This window comes from Rhineura floridana, chromosome 3 (genome assembly GCF_030035675.1).
Source record: "Rhineura floridana isolate rRhiFlo1 chromosome 3, rRhiFlo1.hap2, whole genome shotgun sequence".
In the NCBI taxonomy this organism is placed as follows: Eukaryota; Metazoa; Chordata; class Lepidosauria; order Squamata; family Rhineuridae; genus Rhineura; species Rhineura floridana.
The window spans coordinates 130,457,497-130,475,352 of NC_084482.1; the positions used below are offsets into that span (position 1 = coordinate 130,457,497).

A 17,856-nucleotide genomic window follows, 5' to 3' on the forward strand; every position below is an offset into this window, starting at 1 on the left:
CGCCATCCTATGCATGTTTATTGAGAAGCAAACACACAGAGTTCAATGGGACTTAATTCACAAATAAGTATACATATCACATAAGATTGCAGCTTTAATTTGACAGTGTGGCTTGCCACTTTCGTGGTTGCACTCTAAACTGTGTAGACTTAGGAGAAAAATCCACAGTTTGTGTGCTACCTTTCTCGGTGTGTGTGTGTTACATTTTAATGTCCAGAACTTGGTCTTCACATAGGCATCTGATTGGCTGTGGTGGGAAACAGAATGCTAGACATTTGATCTGATCTAGGGGGCTCTTGTTTTCATGCAGGGTCTGAAACATTTTTTTCTCCAAGGAGGCAGAAGGAGAGACAGGGCAGAGGACATTTCCCCTTGTTTCCACCTTTCTTGGCTCTGTGTGCTCCTTACCCTGCTCCATCTCAGGAGGCCTGTGTGGAAACTATTTTCTCTGTGCATACTGCTTGCTGGATCTGGAACCATGTGCGTCACTAGGCTGCATATCTGAGAGTGGATTCTGTCTGTCCACACTGCATTACTTAGTTTTATTTATTTATTTATTACATTGATATCTCACCCTTCCTCCTAGAAGGAGCCCAGGGCGACAAACAAAAACACTCTAAAATGTCTTCGAAACAAAAGACTTTAACAGGATACACATTTGGATGTGCATTCCGATATGCATTCTACAGAAAGCAAGGCAGTGAAGATAGAGATCTGTACTCAAATGTGCATTTGGAGGTGCATCTGACTTATCCCTGGTTCGTGGTAATGCTCAGAAGCCTGCTTTCTTGGTACAGATCTCTGGATTTGAATATATGACTTCATGGACAGTTTTGCTGTGGGTGGTTGTGGGAAAGTTAGAATGAAAGCGTACTATGCTTGCAAATTTTTTAAATTGAACTTAATAATGCTTTCCTCCAAGCTGGGATTACTTTGGGTTTTGGAGCTTGACTGGGGAAAAATATTTAAAAAGGGCCTTGGAAGGACACTTGCAGGAGATAATTGGTGGACAGGGAAATAGATTAGTGCCTACCCACTGATTGTCTCCTGTAAATGGATTTCTTCTTTTTCTGTATTAGCTTTACAAAGGAAACACAGGTTTGGCAACCATTGGGTAAGTCTGGGCACAGTGCCCCTTGTGCATACTGGGAAAGCAATGCCAATTGTCTGGCTTGAGTGCTGTTTTATTGAATTCAGAGAAAACAGATTACTTCAATAAACCTTAATTTCTTCTTTTTCAGAGAAGCAAATTCTGGATCAAAGATCCTTGGGAGGGACAATGAGCGATTGCTAAGCTGCCTACACTGTTGTTTTTCAGGTAAGCATAAAGTATATTTCACTGGAGGAAAGTTTAGACTTGGATTCTTGTTAAGTGGTTCCTGAAAAGAGAGGGCCGGTGCTGACAAATGTTAGTTCTGTTTCTAATTTTAGATAGGGAATTAATGTTTTATCACACATGACTGTTCTGGGGATTCAATACGATGCAGATCAAAATTCTGAGTTTAAGGCTTCCTTCCCCAACTGGGTCTTCCTGATGCTGAACTACAAACTCACAATGTCCAGCCAGCATAACCAATAGTCAGGGATGGTAGGACTTGTAGATCAACAATATCTGGGGACCCAAGGTTGGAAAAAGATGGCTAAGGGATATATTGGGCTGTAACTCTATCAAGACCATGATTTCATAGAATGGTTCATTCACACAGCTATGTGGCTATATGATGGTCCCCAGAGTGACAAGCCCGTTGTGTCCTTTGCTGGACACGAAGGATTTGGCTTTCAGCATGTATTGTGAAGCAGCTGGCTCACCATGGTCTAGTGGCATCTATATGCAGGCTTTGTTTCCAGACACTTTCCATTGTTCACCCTATACCTCATGTTTGTGTGAATAGGTCCTGCATTCTGCTGAAGTCAGACGAAGTCTTATTGCATCATTATTTCAATCTGCTGCATCTAGGGGACTGACTGAAATGATTTAGAGCCTCCATTGTCTGCAAGGGCTTATTTCAAAGGAATTGGGCAAATGTCTTTGGAATCAGTTGGTGAAATTCACTGATCGTTAAATGTACTTAAATAGGAGTAAGGCTGCTAGTTCAGCACTGGAGGCCATGCTGGAAATCTAGAGAACTAGTGGGCTGCAATTAATATAAATAATTTTATTTATATACCACAAACACATACACCAATTGGTGCTTGGAGCATATTGTACTAAAGGTGAGGCAGTCCAATACAATCAAAACCATATTAAAGCCCTAACTATTCATTTTGCATAGGAAAAGCTGCTTTGGGAGGGGACAATTTGGGGTGGAGAAACAGTGAGTGTGTACTTAACCACTTCCCTGCTCACTTCTTCATATCATCTCTTCCCTCCAGCTGCCTTTACCCCTGTTAAATGCACCTGGAACCTTGCTGGGGTAGAGCAGCTGGAGAGGAGATACTTGTAGTAGAAATGTTAGTGTGTGGACTAAGCAAGGGTTAAGCAACCCCTCCCCCCTTCCACGTTCTCTCTGTCCACATTGCTGCATTGTGAAGCAACTTTGTTTTGGTGGGTGGCGGGGAAGGCCAGTAATCTTGGGTTACATGTAATATGTAGTTTGGCCTTTAAACGGAAATAGTCAGGTAATGGAATAGATAGGGCTAAGGGAAACAACAATGGTTTTAACTCTTTGAGAATAAGTTGGGAGGAAGAAATAAGCCATTTGAGGGGAGAAATAATTGCATACTGAGGCTCATCATAGCAAAGGTCAATTGCTCACTGGTTTAAGGCACAATGACAGGATCACCAAACAGATCAGTCTATGCTATTCAAGGTTTTAAACATTTTACACATTGTATTTTTTGCATCACATCCTTTATGTGATATAATTATACTGTCAGTATTTCCTCAAAAATGTTGAGGAGTGGAAACATATCTTATTAGAATACAGTTATGTTCACTAGGAAGTGATTAAGTTCATGTAGGAGCTGTAAGAAAATACCTTGGGCTGCTTGTATTTGAGTGTAAGGAGAGAGATTTGGGGCAGCATGTGTTTTTCCAGTAAGATACTATAAATGCTAACATAAAATTAACAGTGACATTTTTCAAGGGCAAGTCAGATTTCCCTTCCACAGTTGCTTTTGCCCTTTGATGATCTCACTAGAGTGGAAAATAGAGGGCCTAATCTTTTTGCAGTGTATTCTAGGATGTGGTTTTTATACCTTGTCAAACTGAACAAACAGTTGCTGAGGTAAAATTGATTCCCCCCCACCCCGAGAAGGTTCATTTGTTAAAAGACCATATTTGAAATGAATTTTAAAAAGTGGGTTCATAAAAGCTGTTTTGCGAGAACAAGGGTTGATCCACATTATATTTTCCCCCATATTATGGCTTCTTGCCTCCTCACAAGGCACACGACACTCACCCCCACTTGCACTGATACCATTACTTCTGACCCTTTATTTTGGGATTTCTTAGACTCATTTTATGCTGCCTTTTTTGAGTTACTGCATTTTACTATAGCTCTTCAAGTCAGGTGAACCAGCAACACAATATTTTTACTCTTTTTGTGTGTGTGCGAATGGCTTTGATCCTGCCAAACCAGTTTGACACACTTTCCCCCACCTTCCACCCCATATTTGACCTTACAATGGATCTGTGACAAGGAAGATTTATCCTCCATTTTATTCCTGTTGATTGGATGGTCATATTAAATTTATTTTTGGATGCTGCTGCTTCTTGCACAACTTCACAGCACCAAATATACATTTTCAATAAATAATGTTGCTATCTGTGCTGCTTTCTTGAGTGGATGTGGAGTGTGGGCTAAAATGCTTTCCCTGCAGGACAGGGGATGGGACAGGAAAGGGGGAATTAGGCATAAATGAGCAGGGAGAGGGGCAGCAACAGGAGGCAACTGACACACAGTGGAAGGTGGCGGCTTAGGGACGGCAAGGGATATGAGGAAAGTTGCTTGTGAAGGAGGTGCCAAACGCCTCTGATTGCTGACTGCCTCTGCCTTTTCCATCGTCTCGTGCATGAACACACACACACAGTCCCTTTAACTCTCTCATGGCCACTCCAGTTCTACTATGGGAATTGCATTCTGTGAGGAGTTCACGCTGTGCAGTTGGGGGTCCCCCTCAGGCACTGCTGGGTCTGGAGCCAGATGCAGACTGGGTGCTTTTCCCTGACCAAGGACTGTGATTATTATTTAGCTGGCACATACGCCTGGAGTCAGGAAAAGGACCACAAATGTATTTTTGAAACTCTGTGGCTGAAAGTAATTGGAGAGTGTGTGTGTGACACCTACTGTCTGCAGATGACTCATATGCAAATGGACATATGTATATTTTGAGCATCATCTAGATCCTTTTGCTTTTTATTGTGCTTCTCAGTGGCATGTAGCAAAGACTTGTACTGTAAACAAGAGACTTATAGCACAGCATTCCGTACAATGGCCCCTTAAGCAGCAGTTGTGTTTAAGAAAAAGTAGAGTACTGTATAGCACTGCCCCGCAAACATAAATAAATAATTCCAGTACAGTAGTCCCCTACAAATGCAAGGAGCTGCAACATGGATCTGACCCATATCTTCTTTGGGAAAACTTTATTTGAATGAACTTACAGTAAGTATAATTCTAGGAGAAAGCCGTTTGCATTATGATGACCTAATTTTCATCCTTCTCTCTTGTCTTTAGTTGATCCCTGTGGTTTGAGTTGCCTGAAGTCATGTCGGACTGGCTGCTCATTGGATTGTTTGTGGCACTAGTTGTGCTTCTGCTGTTGACACTCTTTGGCTTTGCTGTTTATTCGGGGCTCTTCTCAGAAGTGGTTGTGAGTGCTGGCTTGCCCCCCATCGGCAACATCACTGTGGCATATAAATTCCAGGTGGGGCCTTACGGTGATTGTGGAAGGCTGTTTACGGAGAGCTGCAGCATCTCTCCAAAGCTGTGCTCCATTGCTGTCTACTATGACAACCCTCACACGGTAAGTCCCAGTGAGAACTCCTTGGTTTATCAGGCTTGAATGCATCTCTCTTAACACAATCATTACTTGGGAACAAGGAAAAAACTATTTTCTGATAGTTTAGATCTAAGGTAGATCTCAGGCTCTTGGAATGTACACCACGGGGATAGAAATTTAATAAATAATATGTATACTTATTAATAATTGCATATATGAAATGAATGAGTTGAATAGCCTCTGGGTGAATCCCCAGTGATTTAACTTTATGATCATATGTGCTGCCTGAACTGTAACTTACATTGAAAACCTCATCCTGTAAACAGATGTGATGCATTGCATTTTTATTATTTTCTGAGTAGTGTTTCCTTATAGTTTTGCTTTTTTGAACTTGGAGGGATATGTTTATGAACCAATTTTTAAAAAATTTGTATACTTATGTTCCTCTATTAGGGAGTGGAAGGAATGTTGTACCTGTTGAATTTGAGTGTTGTATAGGTGTTAAAAGCACAAAGCCTCTTGTCAGCAAAACCAAATATGCTTGGAAAGGGGTACGAGATTCCTTTGGGTCCTGGTATCGAAGGATGGCCTGTTCAGGGATCAGATGGATAGACTTCTGCAGACATATTATTGTTGTTGTTGTTATTGTTATTATTACCTGCCCTTCACCGGCAAGTCCTGAGGGCATGTTACAACAGTTTAAAATGCAGTATTAAAAACAATGAAAACAAATTACAGTTTATATAAGATATATCTATATATTCCACTGTATAATATGTGTTGAAATGCTAATGCTGCCATAAATAGTAGCAAACTGGCTTATTTTCTTGGAGTGGGTATTCCCCTCGGTGTCTGAATACTATTATGTTTCCTTCATCTTGGTGCTGGGCCTCCTTTCTAGTCTTCTGGCTTTTTAAATTTTGTAAATTTTTAAATATTTTAATTTAACATTTTAAACTTAATATGATCTTAATTTAAATCTCAATGGCAATTTTATTAATGTTTTATAATTGTACTATATATATATATTTTTTCCACACTTGCTCATATTTTAATTGTGATTTTATTTGTTGTACACCGCCCTGAGAGCTTTCTGCTATAGGGCGGTCTAGAAATGTAATTAAATAAATAAAATAAATAAATAAAATAAGAGGTGGTGCTGTCATGAAATAATATATCATAGGCAGTTCTAGTAAAAAAATGAGCTTGCATGTAACCGTTCAGACCTTTTTCTTTTAATGGTCTGCTTTCTGCTCCTCTCTTCAGTTGGGGTACCAACACAGTTTTTTGACAATAGTCACAACCTAGAAAAGTGCGCACCTAGCTCTGTGTGTCAAGCAAGACCTTTAACTTTTTGTTTAAAGATTTTTGCAGCTTGATTGAGTTTCATCTTAATTTGTGATGCAGTGTATAGGGCTGTTATACCAGAAAGAGTAAAATGTCTCCTTGGGGATAGACACACCTTTGCACACACCCTTTGATCTTGTATTTTGCCCTTATAGAGGAAAAATGTCTCTAGACCTGGATTCATCTCTTCAAACCCATCTGTTAACATCTGTTTGCAGACAGCCTGATTTCCAAAATAACAATGTTGCCAGCAAAACAGGACTGTGTGCTTGTTTGTGCCACGAGCACTTCCTGTAGCATCAGCACAACCCTTGTAATTTTCTGATCAACAGAGTGTTGCTGAAGCATGCAGATCAGAGAAGCTACCTGTTAAATTTTATGCTGGTGCGTAGAGGCTAAGGGCACAGGGCACTTGGGAGAGCTGGCAATGTGGTATGTCATCAATACCTGAACTATATTGATTATTCCAAATATGAGCAAGATGTCATTCAGTCTGAAGTTGTTTCAGATGCTGAAATGTCTGCTTGTTGGCTTTTCCTCCCTCTCTTTCCTGGTACTTGCAGCTGTTCTTGAAAAATATTTTTAACCCTCCCTTCATCACAGCAATACAAGAAAGGGTAGCATAATATTAGTTAAAATCCAGGGCTATCAACTATAATACCAGCTACTCTTGCTGCATTCGCAAGTTAAAAATAAGTAGATAAAGCCACAGTAAAGCCAGGAATGACAATGTTATCAAAATCTAGCCGAGTGAATTAACTCCCATAATATTTTTAGTGCATTTATAGCCTACCTTTCTTCCAAGGAGTGGTATACATGGTTTTCCTCCTCCCCATTTTATCCTCATGACAATCCTGTGATGTAGGATAGGTAGAGAAACAGTGACTAGTCCCAGGCCATCCAATGAGTTCCTTGGCTGCTTGGGGACTTGAATCCTGGTCTCCTGACCCTAGTCTGATGTTCTATCCCTACACTGCACTGGCTGTGCTGGAAATGTGTCCGTGTTGGTGCCAATCATAGTTCAAGGAGGAGGGCATTCCATAATCAGGGCAGCACCACAGAATAATCTCTGTCCCCCCTTCTTGTTGTTGTTTGTGGTGTGTGGTGTTTGTGGTAGTGTTTTTGTTGCTGTCTCGTTTGTTTTTTACTAATCCTGATTCTCAGAAGGACAACCTGGCAACTCTTTGGTATTTCCAGTAATCCTGCCTAGGGAATGCTGTTTCCAATGTCTTTACTGATACATGGGCAGGACAGAATAAAACAAAGTTAAATTCAGGATTTACACAAAAGCATTCATTAATTAAGGCTGCAATCCTATATCCATTTGCCTGAGGGAAAACCCCATTGAACTAAATGAGACTTAGTTTTGAGTGGACACATATGGATTACACTGTAAATATATTGATGCATTCATACTTCCACGTTTTGTTTATAAAAAAACAAAAGGAAGCTAGTGTGATTTCTGAACTTGTTTTTAATACTGTATTGTTGTGACCTGCTTGGGGTCTTAAGAACATAAGAACATAAGAAGAGCTTGCTGGATCAGGCCAGTGGCCCATCTAGTCCAGCATCCTGTTCTCACAGTGGCCAACCAGGCGCCTGGGGGAAGCCCGCAAGCAGGACCCGAGTGCAAGAACACTGTCCCCTCCTGAGGCTTCCGGCAACTGGTTTTCAGAAGCATACTGCCTCTGACTAGGGTGGCAGAGCACAGCCATCACGGCTAGTAGCCATTGATAGCCCTGTCCTCCACAAATTTGTCTAATCTTCTTTTAAAGCCATCCAAGCTGGTGGCCATTACTGCATCTTGTGGGAGCAAATTCCATAGTTTAACTATGCGCTGAGTAAAGAAGTCCTTCCTTTTGTCTGTCCTGAATCTTCCAACATTCAGCTTCTTTGAATGTCCCCGAGTTCTAGTATTATGAGAGAGAGAGAAGAACTTTTCTCTATCCACTTTCTCAATGCCATGCATAATTTTATACACTTCTATCATGTCTCCTGACCCGCCTTTTCTCTAAACTAAAAAGCCCCAAATGCTGCAACCTTTCCTCATAAGGGAGTCGCTCCATCCCCTTGATCATTCTGGTTGCCCTCTTCTGAACCTTTTCCAACTCTATAATATCCTTCTTGAGATGAGGTGACCAGAACTGTACACAGTATTCCAAATGCGGCCGCACCATAGATTTATACAACAGCATTATGATATTGGCTGTTGTATTTTCAATTCCTTTCCTAATTATCCCTAGTGTGGAATTTGCCTTTTTCACAGCTGCCGCACACTGGGTCGACATTTTCATCGTGCTGTCCACTACAACCCCAAGGTCTCTCTCCTGGTCGGTCACCGCCAGTTCAGACCCCATGAGCGTATATGTGAAATTCAGATTTTTTGCTCCAATATGCATAATTTTACACTTGTTTATACTGAATTGCATTTGCCATTTTTCTGCCCATTCACTCAGTTTGGAGAGGTCTGTTTGGAGTTCTTCGCAATCCCATTTTGTTTTAACAACCCTGAAGAATTTAGTATCATCAGCAAACTTGGCCACTTCACTGCTCACGCCTAACTCTTGATCATTAACAAACAAGTTGAAAAGTACAGGTCCCAATACCAATCCTTGAGGGACTCCACTTTCTACAGCCCTCCATTGGGAGAACTGTCCATTTATTCCTACTCTCTTTCTGCTTCTTAACCAATTCCTTATCCACAAGAGGACCTCTCCTCTTATTCCATGACTGCTAAGCTTCCTCAGAAGTCTTTGGTGAGGTACCTTGTCAAAAGCTTTTTGAAAGTCTAAGTACACTATGTCCACTGGATCACCTTTGTCTATATGCTTGTTGACACTCTCAAAGAATTCTAATAGGTTACTGAGACAGGACTTTCCCTTGCAGAAGCCATGCTGGCTCTGCTTCAGCAAGGCTTGTTCTTCTCTGTGCTTAGTTAATCTAGCTTTAATAATACTTTCTACCAGTTTTCCAGGGACAGAAGTTAAGCTAACTGGCCTGTAATTTCCGGGGTCCCCCCTGCATCCCTTTTTGATATTGGCGTTACATTTGCCACTTTCCAGTCCTCAGGCACGGGGGAGGACCTGAGGGACAAGTTACATATTTTAGTTAGCAGATCAGCAATTTCACATTTGAGTTCTTTGAGAACTCTTGGGTGGATGCCATCCGGGCCCGGTGATTTGTCAGTTTTTATGTTGTCGATTAAGCCTAGAACTTCCTCTCTCGTTACCACTATTTGTCTCAGTTCCTCAGAATCCCTTCCTGCAAATGTTAGTTCAGGTTCAGGGATCTGCCCTATATCTTCCACTGTGAAGACAGATGCAAAAAATTCATTTAGCTTCTCTGCAATCTCCTTATCGTTCTTTAGTACACCTTTGACTCCCTTATCATCCAAGGGTCCAATCGCCTCCCTAGATGGTCTCTTGCTTTGAATGTATTTATAGATTTTTTTGTTGTTGGTTTTTATGTTCTAGTGAAGGGCCAATAATAATAATATAAAATGCAATAGTCCTTAATAAAACTATCACTGAGTCACTAATTCAATAGCTAAAATCTCTCTAACACACCTCCTAAATAACTGTTATAACAGCCTATGGAGGGCCGCTCGAAACGTAAGGCTTCTTCATCAATCTTGAGTGTTAGAAATATGGCTCTCTTCTTTTATTTCAAAATATGAAATCTGTGTTCCCAGGATCCTGTGGCAGCTGCTGCGTCTTTATTAGAGGCCATGTTTATGTGATATTTTGCGATGTGATCTCAGCTGTGGATATTTTTGATTCCCTGCACGAGGGGAGAAGGTGAAACTTGTTTGGGAAAAAGAATCCGTATATAGAAAGGAGTTGTGGAGCCAGCTAAGGCACCTGAATGACCTTCCTTACTAACCATGTTGTTTGTGTTATAAATACAAAGGGCTTACAGAGAGAGACTAGTTCTTCTGCCCACTGTGAAAGGCCAGTGTCTGTCTCTGGCATCTCTTTATCTTACTGGAATAATACAGTTCTTCCGTGTAAGTTAAAGAATCAGGAAGCAAAATGTCATTGTGCTTCATCTTAAACCAATGTTTAATTGAAATTTGCCAGGAAAGAGTTTGCAAACACTTGGAAGACAGCCCTAGCTTCTCTTGCAGGTGTCTTTTGCTTTTCTCTTTCCCCCACTCCTTTCACTAGAGTTTGTCTTGCAAAAGCATGAGGCTAGCTGGTCCATTGCTGCTAAGGTCCCAGGCTATGGTCTGAAAGCACGCATGGCCAGCTTCCTGCTGAAGCTAAGCAGGGTTAGGGCTGGTCAGTGCCTGGATGGGAGACTGCGTGGGTTTCAATCATGAAAAGAAAGACGGGGTAGAAATGTAATAAATAAAATGATTTAGAACAAAGTGTTTTCTCTGCACACTGTGTGGCACCACCAGTGTATTTCCAGAGATCAAATGTTATCCCAAAAGTATTTATTGATGCAGAGGAAAGTTGGGGATTTGAGCCCTATGATAATCCCCTATCATTTGCAGTTGGGGTGTGTTCATTCTAGTTATTCAGTAAGCCTTTTGATAGTTGTGTGTGGCTAAATAACAGAGTTATCTGCCTGGAATGTCTGTCATGTTACTGTGTTAGGAGCTCATCTGTCACTTTTCATTTGTTTCCATGCCAATACTGGTGTGTTTGCATATTCACCTTAAAGCTTCTTCAGCCCTCTTTGGTTTTGAGCTTCTGTAGTGGCACTCCTATGATATGCTGCCTATAACTCCTTTACGTTAGTCTTCTAGCATTGTATTATCTTGCCTCTCCAGCACTTCTGGGGCATGGGAAGTGATGGTGAAGTTGTTTGGTTTGATCCTGGGGTGTGTAGTGTCTCTACATAACCCCTTCTCCTACAGTAAAGTTGCTTGCTTTATTTTCATCCTTTCCATCTTGCTTTCATTCATTTATCAAATATAACTTTAAATCTGTCTCAGGTGTATTGAAGGTCAACTGCTGCCTATTCCTTTTGTGCTGCAGCCGCAGAGCTTTGCAGCTTTGTTGCCCTCTTCATATGGCTGTGGCTATAGCTCTCAGTGGATGTCTCAACCTTTTTTGAAAAAACATGGTTAAGAGATGTTGAAATGGCCATGGCTGGTGTTTAAGCAATAGGAGGAGGGAGAAGAGACTGCAGGGGATGAGTTGGGATGAATTATGAGGCTGATAATGACCAGGACTTCTAGTGCAGCAAGAATCCACACTAAAATATAAAAAGTACTGTGAAAGTATTCTTAACTGTTGTGCTTTTTGCAGGTACTTCATGTTGTATAGTTTTGAGAATGCAGAAAGCAAAAAACAAAAATACTTATTATAGAAATGCAACCAAAAATGTACTACAAGCTACATGTTAGCTAAATAACTATAGAATTTCTAAAGAAAACAAAAATAGCTCTGAATATTTAGATACATTTGGAATCCTTTGCAGAGTTATGGTTTTCCAGGCTTTTGTTTTCATCATCTAGATAAAGCTTTTGTTCCTAGCTGTGTCTGTATTTATTTTGTTTTTAAAAACATTCCCCCTTTTGTGGTTAGCAGCATCTCTCTAAAATCTCTTAAAATTTCATGTAGATGACTGAGTTACTGTACCCATCTGCTTTTTTAAAAAACTACCTTGAACAGTTCCATTGGTATTATTACTGTGAGAATGTTCTGTGATTGTGAGTGTTGATACTCTGCCCACCACTCATAATTTCCATCCAGTGTTCTAATTCAGTAGTGTATGAGCTTTGCAACCATTATGAGTGTGGTTGGAGAGATGTCTGTGGTGTCATAGATATTGCTGAATCAGTGTATATTGGATTGGCAGAGAAGTGGAAAACATCCCAGTCATGTTTGTATTCCTTTCTCACTCCCCTTTATGCTGGTAGATATGAGAGAGTATCTGAATTTGAATTGATCTTGACAGCCTAGCATTTCATGACTGTCATGCCTTAGTGCCAACTACTGGGGAACTTCCAGTCTTTGAAATGTTTTGCCTGTGTCAGTCTGGTTAAGGAATACTCCTATTTTTTCCAGCTTGTGTCACCATCACTTACTTCATGGACAGGCCCCACCAGAAAGAGCTCTGCTTGATTCCCGGAACATCTCCAGATATTCAAAAAAGGGCTTGTTGACAATTTGTGAAGTGTTAATGTATTTTTGGCTATATTTGCTTGCATGGCAAGGGATTCAATCTTTCTAAACAAGCCATGGCTACATAATATGAGTTTGTGGGCCATATAACCATTCATTATTGGAGTCTATGAGAATTCTTAGGCATTTTTGCTAGCTGGGGTTGATAGGAGTTGGGATTTCTGCATTGAGCAGGGGGTTGGACTTGATGGCCTTATAGCCCCCTTTCAACTCTACTATTCTATGATTCCCACTATATCTGAAGAGCACTAGTCTGGAAAAAGCTGACCTAGGGCATGTTTCCTCACACTTAAACTAGTTTTAACAGATAGTGATCCTGTTCACATGTAACTCCAAGCCAAACTATTGCTTAATGCACAGATGCAAGCTCCTGGAGAAGACACGGCAGTCACTTTGCTTCTCCTCCAGTTCTGCTGAGTTAAGCCATGGTTTGGCTTAATGTGTCATCTGAATCCAGTCTTGTGGTTTGTCTGGAGCAGCAGCAGGTGGACTGAAGGAGAGGCGAGGTGGCTGCAATCTACTCTCTGGGAGCCCGCTTGCTTGTGCATTTGCACTATGCTATGGTTTGCCTTGGTGTTATGTGCATAGTAAGCCAGTGTGTCTCTCTCCAGGAATCTGTGTGAAGAAGAGGGTTAAGTTTATCTGACATTCTTGGCATCCTTAACAAACTATATTTCCCAGTACTTTTTTTTTTTTTAGGAAGGGGAAGCCATGGCAGTTAGACTGGTATAAGGCTGATATGTTTGTACTGTAGATATGTCCTCTTGGGGCTTGTTCACACGGGAGCTGAAAGATGTAGTAAAGAGGCAGCTTTTGCCACCGCGATAGATTTTAAAGGTTCACACTTCCTACTTTCAAATCCACTGTTTTCCATTCACACTAGTCGGTGTTCCTCTGGGAAGGGTTGATGTTGCTGTTTTGTGCCCCCACCCCCAAATTTATGTGTTTACTCCATCTGGTGTATTGCTATTGCTAAGGGAGAATGGAAAGGGTTTTTTTGTCAGTGTTTCTTGTCAATGTTTCTTGTCAGTTGCACACCTCCCTGCTGAAGCTGGAGAGCTTCAGGTGCAATTGACAAGATACTGAGTAGGGGAGGAGATGGTTTTGTTTGTCAGTTTCATTGTTTCTTCTTGTCAATTGCATGCTTCTCCAGCTGAAGCCCAGAGCAGTGGGGGTGCAATTGACACAAAACTCATTAGAGAGGTGGGGTGGGGAAGGAAGGCTATACAAACTCCGATGTAGGAGAGGGAGGCGGAAGTGGCTGGTTAAGCCGCCGGAAATAAAATGGAATTGATGGAGAGTTTAGTGGGTGGAGAAAGGGGAGTATCTGAAAGTGAGGATCCACCCGCCCAGCAAAAAACATCGAAGCAAAGCACATACATGGAGTAACTCTGCGAAGCGGACATGGTTTTTTGTTCACGTTTCGTATTATCCCCAGATTGGTTTAATGCAGATTTAAAGGGAAAAACGGCGTCCTAGCTTCTGTATGCCTGCAACATCATGTGAACCATGCAAATTAAACAGGGATGCAAGTAGCATCATTTTCACAGTAAGTCGCCGTGTGAACGGGCCCTTGGTTTCATTTCATTGTGTGTGTGTGTCATCTCCCGATGATGAGTGGGAGAGAGTCCTTCTAGACATTTGGACTCGCAAGATGGTTTATAGTATAAAGAACAGCTGTACTTGGTGTTGCTATTTCTGTAGATGTGCAGGGCAGATGGGATGGTGTCCCCAGGGATGGGGCCACGCCAAGTCCTTTGAGCTGCAGACAAAGGTCTTCTTTTGCATTCCACCGCAAATGACAGCAAAGCCTCATTGTGGAGATGACTCTCATTAGATAAAATAGTACTGAGAGAGGTTTTTCCCCAGGTAGCAGACTGTAGCTCACCCTGTCTCCAAGGCTCAGGCTGGGTGGCAGCATTTCCACACCATATTCATTTTCAAAACAGTCCTCTTGAGTGGGAGTTATTTCCATTTTATATATTGGGCAGTGACTTGTCCAGGGCCACTCGCTGTACTGAGTTTTGGATGTAGATCTTCCAGCTACAATTCCAACATTACACAGGGGCTAGTAAAGGACAGCATATGTGTTCTCATAACAATCCTATGAAGTAGGGTATCATTGTTCTCATGTGGTGGGGAATTGGGGATTTTTGGTAATGAAACAGCCACCAAGTTACTCAGTGCTTCAGTCACTTGGCAAGTGCTGCAAGGAGTGGCTTATTCGAGGACTGGATGTAACGCATACAGCAGATTGTTTTAAAAAATCACTAATGGCTTTAATTAGACAATACATTCACATTCTGTCTGCAGTGTGTTGTTGTGACCTAACTTGTTTGTGTTGGGTTGCTCCATGCTACAGCTGCTGACATTTCGGATATGACCTTTTTGTATGTCTGATACAGGGTGGGGTTTTGGACTGTGGTTTGCTGATAACCCCATCTATGTTCACTGCAGTAATCTGGTGTGTCTTTCTGTTCTCCCTGCCCCCCCCCGCCCCAGTCTAAGAGTCTTCAAAACTCACCTGCCCTAGAATGTGAGGGTTTTGCTTCTTGATAGTCTTTCATAATTAAGCCTTGCAGGTAAAGTTGAAGTCCATTTGGATGAGAGTGGAAGTAACTTCATTATCTTTCAGCATACAGACAATCTTGTGCCTTAGTTAAAGTAGAACCTCTATGGGTGGTTATTGTTGGCTCCCACCAACAGATTGAGACTGAGGAGTCTCTGCTCAGTTATTGCCAATGGCTTTAATCCACAGGTTAGCACACGATTGGAACATAGATCAGATTACAGTTCACACAGGGTTAAGATTACTGCAACGCACTACTCGGCATGGCTACACAAGCAAAGACATTATTGCAACTTTACCTCCTGGATCCTCCTAATAAAGGACAGTGCATCTGCAGTGAAAGATGCAGGAATGAACTGGCCAGGTCATCCATGGCTCCACCTTCAGCATCCTCTCCTAAGGTGGGGCAGGTCAGCAACAGGTGGTGGAATGATAGCTGGGGCTGGTGTAAGGGGCCAGTCTGACAGCTCAATCCCTTCATCTGTGTCGGCCTACAATTTGAGGAAGGGGCTGTTGGTAGGCAGATCTCTCCCCCCCGGCATCCTCATCCATCATTCCAAGACTGCTGGGCTTCTCCTGTGGATCCCCGACCTCCTCCTCCTCCTTGGACAAGTCCTGCCAGGAGTTCTCCATGAGGCTCATGACAATTGTGAAATTGGTGCAGCTCCTGCAAGTTTTTTGCACTGTCTATATGGGCATACACTATTAGCTACAGCCACAGCTGGCTACAGAATTGCAAAGCTTTTGGCAACGTGCCCCATGATATTCTGATTAGCAAGCTAGCTAAGTGTGGGCTGGATGGAACAACTATCAGATGGATCCAGTTGGCTACAGAATTGTACTCAAAGAGTGCTTATCAATGGTTCCTTCTCAAACTGGGGGGAGGTAACAAGTAGGGTACTGCACGGCTTGGTCCTGGGCCCAGTGCTCTTCAACATTTTGTTAATGACTTGGATGAGGAGGTGCAGGGAATGCTTATCAGATTTGCAGATTATACAAAATTGGGAGGGATAGCTAATACCTTGGAAGACAGAAACAAAATTCAAAGAGATCTTGATAGACTGGATCATTGGGCTGAAAACAATAGAATTAAACTTAATGGGTAAGTGCAAAGTTCTGCACCTAGTAAAAAGAAACCAATGCACAGTTATAAGATGAGGGATACTTGGCTCAGTGATACTACATGCGAGAAGGATCTTGGAATTGTTGTTAATCCCAAACTGAATATGAGCCAACAGTGCAGTGTGGCTGCAAAAAAGGCAAATGCTATTTCAGGCTGCATTAACAGAAGTATAGTTTCCAAATTGCGTGAAGTATTGGTTTCCCTCTATTCGGCACTGGTTAGGCCTCATCTTGAGTACTGTGTCTAGTTTTGGACATCGCACTTTAAGAAGGATGCAGACAAACTGGAACAGGTTCAGAGGAGGGCAACGAGGATGATCAGGGGACTGGAAACAAAGCCCTATGCAGAGAGATGGAAAGAACTGGGCATGTTTAGCCTGGAGAAGAGAAGACTGCGGGGAGATATGATAGCACTCTTCAAGTACATGAAAGGTTGTCACATAGAGGAGGGCCGGGATCTTTTCTCGATCATCCCAAGCTGCAGGACAAGGAATAATGGGCTCAAGTTACAGGATGCTGGATTTTGGCTGAGCATAAGAAAAAACTTCCTAACTATGAGAACAGTATAGCAATGAAAGCAGTTACCTAGGGAGGTAGTGGGGTTATAGGCCCCTTCCAACTCCACTGTTCTATGATTCGATGACATTGTCATCAAAATGCTAGCTAGTACTTTGTTTCTTTAAAAAAAATTAATCTGGATTGCCTCTTACTGCAGAAAATCAATTAAGTAAAAGTAACTTGTTATACATCTGCTGTCACAGCTGATGTGGAAACTCATTAGTGCTTCTTATTTTTTGGTATGCACCCCCCCCCCCAAAGTTCATGGCTGTGTGAGGGCTATTCATATTTGGTGACATTTCAGTGGGTGGGTTCTTATTGCCACACCCGTACTTCCATTTGCTCCTCACTTGAGCACATCCTGTAGAATACCTATGTGCATGCCCAGAAATACCTGTGCGCATGCCCAGAACAGGAGAATGTAGTGGAGGCAGGGGGAGTAGATATTGAGAGGTGGGGCCAGAACATACAGCACGGAAACATTCTATGCAGAACCAACCGTTAGGGTGGACAGGTAATAGTGGATAGCTAGGAACAGGGGCACAGCTATGAAAAGCATTCTTTAATCATGGACCCTTGCATGCTAATTGAGCACACAGAAAAATCAGATCTGAACAACCAGTTTGTGAGATACTGTGCCTTTCTGGAAGCACCCTGTGTCTGTTTTACATAGCTTCCTTCTGAGATTTGGTAAAACGGACTAAAAGGAATTGAGGATATTCAGTATAAGAGAAGGTTGTGATGCTTTTAGAGACCTGTTTCCAGCTAATTGCATCTTCTGAAATAGGTGTCCCTCCTACTGCAAGAAGGAAGGAAGCCAAGTCAGAAGGAGATAAATCAATATGTCTGTCCCACAATGAGCTGGGGAAAGCAAAGAAAAATTGACTGCCTCCCATGCTCCCTTTGAAGCTGCTAGATGGAATATCTCATAAATGCTTGGCAAAGTCCATTTCCAGTAGGCCTTGGTTCTTATGGAGTCACCATGGAATGCTTTAACTAAGCCCAGGACCACAACTCCTGCAGCCAACGGATGTGGCAAGGCAAGCAAACTGAGTTGCTCTGTTGAGCTCTACTTCTTCAGCCTTGGAAATTATGAGCCAAAAGGCCTCTTGTCAGTTTCCCCTCTGGCTGCCTTGCCCTGCTTCAGCAGAATAACTGGTTGATATCCTGTGTTGGCAGGAA

At 42.1% G+C, this 17,856-nt stretch overlaps 1 protein-coding gene across 6 annotated transcripts in view; it reads left to right on the top strand.

Moving 5' to 3' along the window:
* TEX264 (testis expressed 264, ER-phagy receptor) overlaps positions 1–17,856 on the top strand; it is a 216,964-nt gene that overhangs the window by 3,391 nt on the left and 195,717 nt on the right. For all 6 annotated transcript variants that reach the window (XM_061617911.1, XM_061617909.1, XM_061617914.1 and 3 more), the window contains exons 2-3: positions 1,242–1,318; positions 4,677–4,965. In XM_061617911.1, the coding sequence (XP_061473895.1) occupies positions 4,708–4,965 (258 nt within the window). In that variant the 5' untranslated portion in view covers positions 1,242–1,318; positions 4,677–4,707. The remainder of the gene's footprint in view (positions 1–1,241; positions 1,319–4,676; positions 4,966–17,856) is intronic.